General features: G+C 47.7%; 1 protein-coding gene across 4 annotated transcripts in view; it reads left to right on the forward strand.

Annotated features, from left to right (window-relative positions):
• scara5 (scavenger receptor class A, member 5 (putative)) overlaps positions 1–12,149 on the forward strand; it is a 168,106-nt gene that overhangs the window by 103,916 nt on the left and 52,041 nt on the right. For all 4 annotated transcript variants that reach the window (XM_077219657.1, XM_077219658.1, XM_077219660.1 and 1 more), the window contains exon 4: positions 8,721–8,906. In XM_077219657.1, the coding sequence (XP_077075772.1) occupies positions 8,721–8,906 (186 nt within the window). The remainder of the gene's footprint in view (positions 1–8,720; positions 8,907–12,149) is intronic.

The raw sequence follows: 12,149 nt of genomic DNA on the forward strand, positions 1-12,149 counted from the left end.
TCATGGTCTACATCCGGCAGTTCCTGCAAGTTGTCTGGGTTGACTGGCCAATCTTGTTCTGGCTGCATAAGAAATGAAGGACCAGATGCGCACACTTCATTCTTTAGAAATGGCTCGGCCCTCATCCCTCTGGAGGCCACGTCCGCTGGATTATGTGCAGTATTCACAAATCTCCATTGAGATGCGTCAGAAACCTTGACAATTTCGGAGACTCTGTTTGCAACAAATGTACGAAACCTTGAAGTTTCATTCTTGATGTATTTCAGTACCGAAGTACTGTCTGTCTCAAAAAACAGAGTGGGGAAGTTGCAGTCTTAACTCCTTTCTCCACAGTTTATCCATTCGAGCTGCTACAACAGCTGCTGTCAGCTCCATGCGAGGGATCGTAACAGGTCTTAAAGTTGACACTCTTGATTTTCCCATTATGAATGTGCTGTGTGTCTGAAAGCAGTTATTCTGCAGCAGCAGATAGGTAACAGTACCATATCCCTTCTCACTTGCGTCCGCAAAATTATGTAATCGAGCAGTAGTTGGCCACCAGAGAAATCTCAACAGGTCTGCATCTTCCTCAGGCACTCATACCTGATGAAACATAGCCTCAATGTCAGCCATCAGTACAACAGGCTCCTTCCTGAAACTGGTTAGGACATCACCCAAATTACTTGTTAGATCAGGACGTGTAGGAGCAGTGCATTGAGTGATGCACCTTGAAATGAGGTTCCACAATCAAAGACAACCCTGATTTTTCCTTTCTTGGGATGGTATACTCCATGGTGTGGAATATATCAAACCTTGCCGTCAATACGTTCCAGATCTGTAGCAGGCACTCTTTCTGCATGAGGTTTATCATGGAGACTGTGTAGTCTTGGTAAAATGCAGCATCCCTGATGCACCTCCTCTTCAGGTTAAGGGCACGTTGTTCTGCAATCCTGCGATTGTTAGGCATGCTCATGCTTCTGTACTTCAGAGGTAAAGCAATGCTGTAATGGCCATCCACAAGTTTCACAGTTTTATTAGCCATTTCCAGAAACTTACAGTCTTCTCTTGACAGCCCTGGCTGTTCATCCTGACTGCATTCTGGAAAGTCTGCCTTGAACTGATGTTTCCAGAGCTCTTCTAGTGTAACAGCAGATATTCTGTTGATGGTAACAGACTGACACTCAGGTCCATCACAATACTCTCCACCAAGTGGCCCGTTCACTGTCCAGCCAAGCATGGTCTTCACCTCCTGTTCCATAACCAGAGCCTGCTCGGGGCCCACCACTGTGGGCAGAGCCCCTCTGAAGCGAGGCGGGCGTGATCTGAACTGAATCTCAGTCCATCGGGCGGCCAGGGCAAAGCAGACGACCCATCGGGTGGCCAGGGCGAAGCAGACGACCCATCGGGCGGCCAGGGCGAAGCAGACGACCCATCGGGCGGCCAGGGCGAAGCAGACGACCCATCGGGCGGCCAGGGCGAAGCAGACGACCCATCGGGCGGCCAGGGCGAAGCAGACGACCCATCGGGCGGCCAGGGCGGTGAAGACCCCCCATCGGGCGGCCAGGGCGGTGAAGACCCCTCGGGTGGCCACGACGGTGGCTCAGGCTCAGGAACAGCAGAGACCGGCTCAGGAACAGCAGAGACCGGCTCAGGAACAGCAGACATCGGCTCAGGAACAGCAGACACCGGCTCAAGAACTGTAACAGTCACAAGAACAAACACAAACAAAGAAACAAACACTGGCTCTGGCGCTGGAACAGGCGCTGGCTCTGGAACAGACATTGGCTCCAGCTCTGGAACAGGCCTTGGCTCTGCCTCCGGCTCAGGAACAACAGTCACCGGCTCGGTCTCCGGCTCTGGAACGGGCACTGGCTCTGCCTCTGGCTCTGGAACAGGCATTGGCTCTGCCTCCGGCTCTGGAACGGGCACTGGCTCTGTCTCCGGCTCCAGAACAGGCATTGGCTCTGCCTCTGGCTCTGGAACCGCAGACACTGGCTCCGGCTCTGAAACAGGAGACACTGGCTCCGGATCTGGAACAGCAGACACGGGCATGTCCAGGATCCGAGCCAGACGCTCCAGGTAGTCCGTAAGTGCCTTGGCGGCCACACAAATGGGCATTTCCGGATCTGTCTCTGACTGGGCAGACTGGACGTGCTCAGTCTCTGACTGGGCAGACTGGACGTGCTCAGTCTCTGACTGGGCAGACTGGACGTGCTCAGTCTCTGACTGGGCAGACTGGACGTGCTCAGTCTCTGACTGGGCAGACTGGACGTGCTCAGTCTCTGACTGGGCAGACTGGACGTGCTCAGTCTCTGACTGGGCAGACAGAGCGTGCACTGTCTCTCGCTGGGCAGACGTGACGTGAACAGTCTCTCGCTGGGCAGACGTGACGTGAACAGTCTCTCGCTGGGCAGACGTGACGTGAACAGTCTCTCGCTGGGCAGACGTGACGTGAACAGTCTCTCGCTGGGCAGACGTGACGTGAACAGTCTCTCGCTGGGCAGACGTGACGTGAACAGTCTCTCGCTGGGCAGACGTGACGTGAACAGTCTCTCGCTGGGCAGACGTGACGTGAACAGTCTCTCGCTGGGCAAACGGAGCGTGAACAGTCCCTGGCATGGCCCCTCTTCTCCGCTGAGTCCTCATTAGGTCGGATCGTTATGTCACGGAACAGGTAAGGAAAAAAGTGTGAGGACTCAAGTGCAGGAGAAATTATATTTATTTACAAAAGAAAACATAAACACAAAACAAAACACACGAGGGGGAAAACATAACTAATACATATAAAACAAAAACAGAACATGAAACTTACAGGAGGATCACAGGGAACAGGAAACATTAGACAACGATCCGACAAAGACTGCAAACAAGAGGAGACTTAAGAAGGGAACAAATCAAGAGGGGACAGGTGGAAGAACTCAAACAATAATCAGGTAACGAGGGGGAGGGATCAGACAAGGACAAGAGCACATGGCCCACAATAACAAAACACCCATGTGCAACACAAGACAGGACAGGCATGTGACAGATAGGGAACCACAATATCACTGAACATATCTCTTCGGCGGTGTCTTTCCTGAATATCACATGCTACTGTTCGCCACTTGTCTTTCAATTTGTAGGGCAGTTTCTTTATCACAGCAAGCATATTGGCAGGAGTGTTTAATTCACACAGACGGTTAACCTCATCCATGGCATTGCAACATCCACGCAAGAAGAGACTGTATGCCTGTAAAGCCTTTCCATCTTCTGACTTAATTAATTGCCATGAAGTCACCTTTTCCAAGTATGCAGACGCTATCATATACTCATTTCCAAAGTGTTCAAACAGTAGGGTTTTAGCCTTTACATATCCGGTTCCATCAGTCCTGTGTTGACAGCTTATGGCAAGCTCTCTTGGTTGCCCCCTGGTGTATTGACCCAGGAAATGCAAACAAGCTTCAGCATTATCAGTTCTTCCCTCAATAACCTGTTCAAAGGATCGGATGAACGCATGCTACTGTAATGGATTGCCATCAGATATTTAGAGGTCTCTCTTAGGCAATGATGAAAAGCCTTGTTGCTTCGCCAGCATTAAAGTTATCTCATTTTGTTTCTCCATTATAGACAACAGTGGATTGTGATCATTGTTGCCATTCATGGAAGGAGATGTATGGACATGACTGTGATGAGATACTTGAGGAGCTGCTGCATTTGGGGTTGTATGTTGTGTTCTCATTAGCTCTGAGGCCCCCTGTTGGAGATGAAGGGCGTTATCTGCTTGCTCTCGTTTAAGCCTTGTTCTTCTTAAGTTGGAATCAGTATTGTTAGGTAATGATTTTCCCTTTCCAAACTTTTCAGGTTTAGGTGGTACAAAAGTCTCTGCATCAACATTAAGAGCTTAAATTTTTCTTTCATTTTTCTAAATATAGGACATCATTCCATCTGATCGCCGTGAAGCAACACGCCGTGATCGCAGTACACCAGATCCAGAGGCTCCTAAGACAGCCATTTTCGCGATTGATGCAGCTATATCGGCTTCAAGCTGAAGTTGTTCTTTCCTTTTTCTTATTCTTTCTTCCTGTTCCTCAAGAGCATGTTTTTCTTTGAACAACCTTTGACGTGCAAGCAAAGCAGCGACTTCAGCCTCTTCTCTGATACGTGCAGATGAAGTCGTAGAGATAATGGATTTTGAGTTTCGGCTGCCTTGATTCAATATACTGTCACTTGGTAATATTTCATCCTGGCCGTCATGTTGAGGATTTTGATGAGATTCAGATTCTTGACTGTTGTTAACTTCTCCTTTTTCCTCTGACCGAGCTTCATGTGGCCTTTCTTCATTATGAGGTAGCTCTGAAGGATGTCTGCTTGGATGTTGACTGATTTCTGAAAGCCATACCTTGCCATCCTTAATAAATCCTTGATTTGTTTTACTGATGCTTGTGAACCAGTTATTTTGTCTTTCTTGTTCAGCAGATTGAATTAAATGCATCAGAGACGTGTGCAAATCAATAGCATTTTTCAGACAACTGCTCCAACATATCCAACTGTTGCTTAACCTTTAAAGCATTTTCATTATCTTTCATGAGCTCCTTGAGAGACAATATCACAGTCTTTATTTTATTAACTTCCTTTTGACGCTCCTTCTGGATCGTCTCAATTTTGCTCGCTAGACCTTTTTCAGTGAGAGTGATTTTTTTTTAATCCATTTTAGATTTGCCATAATTTGCACCAGCACTTGATCTACTCATTCTTTAAAACATAAAACAATGAGCGTCACAATATGTTTCCAGTGTGAATCCAGCAACATCCATAGCCACAGCCGTAGCATGCAAAGCACAATAGATATCCAACTTGATAAGCCAAATCACACACTTCCAATTTTCCAAGCCTCCGAACGCAACACTGAACAGCGGTCTCCCTACACAAACAAAACACTTCGCCTCATGGCAGTAAACGATTCAAACTGTGCTCCAACAAGCGATACACAGTAGATACAAAGCAGAGGTTACATGTCGCTATTACGAAGCGATTCTGTTGGGATGGCCGCTGTTGAAGCCGTGGAGATAGTATGGCTCACAGACCGGTTCCAGTTTCTCCTGTCTGTCTTAACAAAGTTGCTTGGACGTGGCTCCGTTCCATTGTTGCCGATAGTTTTTTGCTGACAAATATAGGCATCTATCCAAAAAATAAAATGCAGACGCCGAGAGGCTGAGAAGGGAAAAACTGTCTGCCAGGATTCATAATCATAATTCCAGGATTCCAATTGTTGCGTTTTGATGGTTTATTTTGCGGGTAGGCTGTACAGGTGATCAGTTCCATAGAGCGAAAATATCAATAAATATAACAAACAGTGAACCGCGTCAGCAAAAATTAGGCCTTCCCCCATCACCCCCTCTCTCTTCCTCTTTTTCCACGTGAACAGGTGATATCCTAATTTACTATCAGCAGCCACACCATGTGACTAAAACCCGTGAGCAACCAAAAGGGGAGTGTTTAAGAACCCATACCTGGCTCCTACAGTCAGTTATAAGTGGTATGATAAAGTATGCAGAGTGGACACATATGAAAGATGCCCATCTGGCTTTTCCTATTATAGTTAGCTTGGACTTCCTTAGAGCAGCCGAAACCATCGTGGATGTTGGCCAAGGCAGATATGGCCTTAAAATGGAGAGAGGTTATATATACTACCCTTTCCTAACTTCTCTGATTATCCCTGGGCTGTCTACCACAAAGGTTGGGGAAAATATATTCCCTTCTGCCACCTTGAGTCTCTACTACATCTTACCTTCAACCTGGGAACTATCGATCACTTCTCAGAACCCTAAGGTTGATCCAGCCTGGGACTTCGACAATCAAAAGGAGTTACAGAAACTGATGGCTACCTGGCCTTGTATCACGTCCAATGTCCTAGGTAAAACATCTGTGGAACAACATAAGATCATTCTATCTGATGAAATGCCGATTAAATCTAGGGCATACAGGGTCTCACCCTTCAAAAATATCATTGATGAACAGGTAGACCAAATGCTAAGAGACCGCATCATTGAACCCTCCTTCTCTCCATGGTCATCCCCCATACTCCTCGTCCCCCAACCTGACGGTTCCTACAGGTTCTGCATGGACTATAGGAGGCTTAACAGCAAGACCATATTTAACACTTATCCAATGCTGCTTATTCGTGACATTTTAGAATCCATGGATGGTGCCACCTGGTTCAGTACATTGGATTTGCAATCAGGATACTGGCAGGTGGATATGGAGGAGGGGAGTAAAGAGTAAACAGCATTCATCACCAACCAGGGGCTATTCCAATTCTGCAACATGCCGTATGGGCTTAGGAATGCCGCAGCCACCTTCCAGAGGCTTATGGAGAAGGTCCTGGTAGAAATAAGAGGCAAATTCTGTTTTGTATACATAGATGACATTATTATCTATTCACGATCATTAGATGAACACATACAACATCTGAACACTATAATGCAGAAACTCAACCAGGTATTTCTTACCCTTAACATGAAGAACTGTATTTCCCCTTCTGTGTGTGTCCTTGAACTCAATCCCCATCATCGCGAGATCTTTCTTGTGACCTCGCAGCACGTTAGACCACGTCACCAAACAGGAACTAGATGGTGGGTTTTTACCTTAAAAGGAACCAGCTAACCGTGTTCGGGAGATTTGGAATCTCATTCATAAAAAAAGGACGAAATCGATCGCGGATTACCTGTTTTTGCTGGCTGTTTTTTGTTTAATGTATGTTGCATTAGAAACACTAAACAAGACTTTGCAGGGAATGAATGTGAAAACCAGGCTATTGTAGGGTGAGTTAAACAAAGTAATGAGACACAGCTGAAAACAATGAGTGCTGATAACTCCAGGCAGAGAATTATGGGAGATGTAGTTTGTGAGGGAATGACAATAGTCTGATGTGGAGGGCCCTCTGGTGGCTCTCAAAGGCACTCCAGCTGGTGACGTAACATAGCAGAGCGGAGACAGACAATAGGGCGGGCTGGAGGGCCAGGTCCGTGGAGAGGGGGAAAAACTGGAGACGCAGTTAGTGCAGGGGGCCAGGGCGGAGCAGTCGCCGACGGTTCAGTGGGCCAGGGTGGAGTAGTCTCCGACGGTTCAGGGGGCCAGGGTGGATGCGACGCTTCAAGGGGCCAGGGCGGATCCGACGCTCCAGGGGGCCAGGGCGGATGCGACGCATCAGGGTGCCAGGGCGGATGTGACGCTTAATGGGGCCAGGGGATGAGACGCTTCAGGGAGCCAGGGCGGATCTGACGCTTCACTGCCACTATAAATGCACTCACCACACCCCAGCTCTACGTCTGACATCGTTTGATGTATGTGGACTCTTCCCCTCTGTCTCCAACGATCTCCCTGTCTCCAGCAATCTCCTTGTCCCCAGCGTTCTCCCTGTCTCCAGCGATCTCCCTGGATCGAATGGATCGATTCCTTTCCTAGAGCTCTTCCTGTCCAATTTTAGGGAAAAGTCTGATCCATTGGAGACGTCCAATAAATTACTTAGGCGTGCTAAAAGAACACCACAGACACAATACAATCAACACGGGAAAATCTCACAGTAAAACAAGCAGCTGTAAAAAAAATATGGTACACTGGTGTTGGCCACTGGCTAGATGAGAAGTTTATCTATACATCATCTTTTTACTCTTTTACTTCATTTATAACTGTATCATCTTTATATCTCTTTTAATTCCTTTCATAACTGTTTTAATTTCCATTGCTTTTATTTTGTGATTATTGTAATTTTTTTATGTGTAAAGCACCTCGAATTACCATAGTGTATGAAATGTGCTATATAAATAAACTTACCAAATGGCAAAAAAGTACACATGCAAAACCAAAATGGCCGTTTACCAAGCAGTGGGCATCTTCAAACTACAATGGATGTTTTTCAACCGACTTGCTAAAATCATGAAGGCCCACCCCTGAACCAAGTGGATTAGAGCAAATTGGGTAAAGCGGATGAAAATGCTCCACTGATTGGGAAACATCCAGTAATGTTCTGCAGAGATACATACCTGCATGATCTTCTAGTCATCAACTACAAACAACTCTTAGTTCAATTTCCCTGTCTCCACCAATGTGTGCTATCGACTTTTATAAATGTCAATGCTGATCCAACATACTTTAAACATTGAAATGTCAATCTCTTTTGATTTGGATCAAAACTGAACAAATATCAATGTCACCTTGCCATCTGGGAATGTGGTCTTGCAAACTAGTTTGCTGCTGCTGCAGTGAAAATAAAGAGCTACTGCAAACATGTAAATAGACTGCATTGAGCAAGCAAGCAGATCTAGATTTAGGTACTATAGAGGATAACGTTGGTGTCAGTGTCAATAAAAGCTGCAGTGAGACCTGTTCACAGCTACCACTGAAAAAGACTATTTAAATGTTAACGATTTGCTGTCAATTACAAGCAGAGGACCTATCATTTCATGCCAAGAGGTACATGAGGTGATTGGCTGGCACATTATGGCTTGCACTAGAGTTTATTGACTAAACTTCAGTAAGTCGACCCCAGGGGGAAATTCATCCTCTGTTCTCAGTTATTGAACATAGTGTCAAAGCAGTTAGCTTAGTTTAGTGCAAGTCATGTATAAGTTTGGATGCAGCTATCCAAATGGCTACCGATGGAGAACACCATTCCGGTGGCCAGATAATTGGAGATTGTGCAGTGTGGGATTTGTAACCGGTCATTTTAAAATAACCTTTTTTCAACATTTATCCCTTTCCAGTATCAAAATCCCATGCATCTTCACAAAGGGAGGAAGCACTGCTGGAGAATGTGACTCGTCTGGGAGAGCACACTGAGACCTTGCAGAGATCTCTTAGCCAACTCCCCTCCCAAAGCGACATTCTGGAGAACATCTGGAAGCTTGAGAGCCTCTTCCATAATCATAGCGAACAGCTGCAACAGCTAGGTAACCGCCAAAATGCAAAGCACAAGAGTCTAGAAAGCTATTTATACCTACATGGTAGTCAAACACATTTTTAATAACCATATTATTACCCATCAATGAACTTGCATATTTTTTTCATTAATTTTGTAGAGGAAGTGACACCATATTCTTATTTTATATTGATATATAGAAATTACAAAGTATGATAAAAATTAAGGGCCGTATCATACACCCGGCACAATGCAGCACCAGGCACGACGTGAGTGTTTTTTGCTAGTTTCAGCCCGATGCAGTTATCATTTTCATGTCCTGCGCCACATTTTTGAATAGCAAATGCATTTGCACCCATTTGTGTGCCCATGGGCGTGCTGGTCTGAAAACAAGGTTTTTAGGCATTGTTGTTGCATTGCTATTTTGAGGCAACTGAAATAGACTGTGCCATTAACCTACTGAAACCTGGTCTAAAGTCAATGATGCAATATTTTAAATACAATTTTTCTTGTGACTTAAAGAGCGTGTTAGTAATGTGCGCCTATAGGTGGGTACAACATGCGCATACACTCTGCTTATTACACACACAGGGACGCGCAGCAGCACACAGACCAGCCAAATATTAAAAATAAAAGGATTACAATGTAAAAGATTATTATTGTGTATAGGGCTGCACGATTATGGCCAAAATGATAATCACGATTATTTTTATCAATATTGAGATCACGATTAATTATCACGATTATTTGTTGATTTTAACCAAAACAAATTTTATTGTCACATAGGTTAATTATAACTGCTTTCACATCCATATTGTCCTACATTCCTGCTGCTAATGTACAAATATGTGCATCAAAATAAAACGGGTCCTCTTATTCACCAAAATTCAGTGAACTACAACTTGGCACGATCCTAAGCACCCGTCCGAAGCCTGTACTTTTTCGTCTACACTTGTGGCGAAATCCTATAGCGCCACAGGACAGGCAGCTGCCTCACTGCATGCCATGGCCATTCTGCTGGTCTACCAGACCCAGATGCTCACGGACATGCACGAGGGCAGGAATGACCCGGGTCTCTTTAATGAGCTGCACGCCGCCCCTGACCTTGCTAGCGACGAAAGTGGCCGCACACTCTCTGGGTCAGGTGATATCGACCATTCTGTCGCTGAACCTGTCCGACGTGCAGGATGTTGGGCAGACCCCTCTGCTCGACACCCCCATACCCCAGGTCAGCCTCTTCGGCGTTGCGGTTGAGGGCTTTGCCCAACAGTTCTCAATCGCCCACGAGCAGACTGAGGCTTATTCTGCCCCGACGGCCCTGCCATCAGGCTCGGCTACGCGATTCAGTTCGCACGGTCTCCTCCCCGCTTCAGGGGAGTCCGCTCCACTATGGTCGTTGGCAATGCCCCTATCATGAGAGCGGAGGTTGCTACCCTACTGGCGAAGGGTACGATCGAGACTCTCCGTCCAGCCGAAATGAGGTCCGGTTTTTACAGCCCCTACTTCATTGTCCCGGAGAAATCTGGTGGGTTACAACCAATCCTGGACCTGCGCATCTGAACCACCCCCTTCACGGGCTGCCGTTCAAGATGCTCCTGGCCAAACGCATTTTCGAATGTGTGCGGCCACAGGATTGGTTTGCAGCGATCGACCTGAAGGACGCCTACTTTTATGTCTACGTTCTCCTTCGACTCAGACCGTACCTACGGTTTGCTGTCAAGGGGCGTGCATATCAGTGCGCCGTTCTCCCATTCGGGCTAGCCCTGTCTCCTCGCGCCTTCACGAAGGTTGTCGAGGCAGCCCTTGTTCCTCCATTGGAGCACGGGGTTCTCATCCTGAACTATCTTGGCGACTGGCTTTCCTAGCTCACTCTCGAGACCAGGTTTGGGAACACAGGGACCCAGTGCTCTGGTACCTAGCTCGTCTGGGCCATGGGGTCAACTGGGAAAAGAGTAAACTTTGCCCCGTGCAGAGGATCTCTTTTCTCGGTATCGACTTTGTCGCCTTCTCCTCTCCACTCAGCCTCTGCTGACTTGCCTGAGACAATCAAGCGCAAGAGTGTGGTTCCACTGAAGTTATTTCAGAGGCTCCTGGGGCATATGGCATCCGCAGCCGCAATTTCGCCGCTTGGATTGCTCAATTGAGACCGCTTCAGCTTTGGCTTCGCGACCGAGTCCCGAGGTGGACATGGCAACATGGTACGCTCTGAGTACAAGCTACTCCGACCTGCCCTCAGCTCCCACGGCTTCAGCCCCTCCCTGGAGAATGGCGACACCATCCCCAGTCGGTTCAGCTGGTTTGGGACCAGTTCGGGGACACACAGATAGATCTGTTTGCGTCCCATGACTCGACCCACTGCGCCCTGTATTACTCCCTGTCCGAGGGCACGCTCTGCACGGATGCACTGGCACACAGCTGGCCGGGGGGCCCCGCAAGTATGCGTTTCCCCCAGTGAGTCGTCTTGCACAGACCCTGTGTGAGATCAGGGAGGACGAGGAGCAGGTCATATTGGCCGCGCCTCACTGGCCCACCCGGACCTGGTTCCCCGAACTTGTACTCCTCACGACAGCACCTCCCTGGCCTATTCCTCTGTGGAAGGACCTCCTTTCTCAGTGACGGGGCACCCTATGGCACCCTTGTCCCGATCTTTGGAACCTCCGCGTGTGGTTCCTGGATGGGACGAGGTAGGTTTGAGTACCCTACCACCAGCGGTGGTGACTACCATCACTTCCGCTAAAGCCTGTCCATGAGACATGTCTATGCGTTGAATGAAACCTCTTCGTCAGCTGGTGCTTTTCTCACCAAGAATACCCCCGGAGATATTCGATCAGTGTTTTGCTTTCTTCCTGCAAGATGGGTTGGAGCGAAGGCCCTCCACCCTGAAAGTATATGTTGCTGCTATTGCCTCACACCATGACGCAGGTGAAGGTAAGTCCGTGGGAAGGCACGACCTGATCGTCAGGTTCCTGAGAGGACAAGGAGACTAAATCCTCCTCGCCCTCCTCTCGTTCTCTCTTGGGACCTCTCAGTGGTTCTAACTGCACTGCAGAGTGCTCCCCTTGAGCCTCTGCAATCAGGCAAGCTTAAGTTCCTGTCAATTAGGTGGCTCAGGTGGCTTCGCTTGCTCGCCATTCCACTCCACGGACTGGATACGTGCAATATTTTCCTCAGTTGAGCTTCCCCTCAAGCCCTGAGTTCCTCCAGCACTGCTGACGTCGACGCCAGTGTCTATTGCCTGCGCGTTGGCTAGGTGCCTTCCATGTGCATGGTCCCC

Source organism: Siphateles boraxobius, unplaced genomic scaffold (assembly GCF_051911475.1).
Source record: "Siphateles boraxobius isolate OS27281-9 unplaced genomic scaffold, OSU_SipBor_1 8, whole genome shotgun sequence".
NCBI classification, from domain to species: Eukaryota; Metazoa; Chordata; class Actinopteri; order Cypriniformes; family Leuciscidae; genus Siphateles; species Siphateles boraxobius.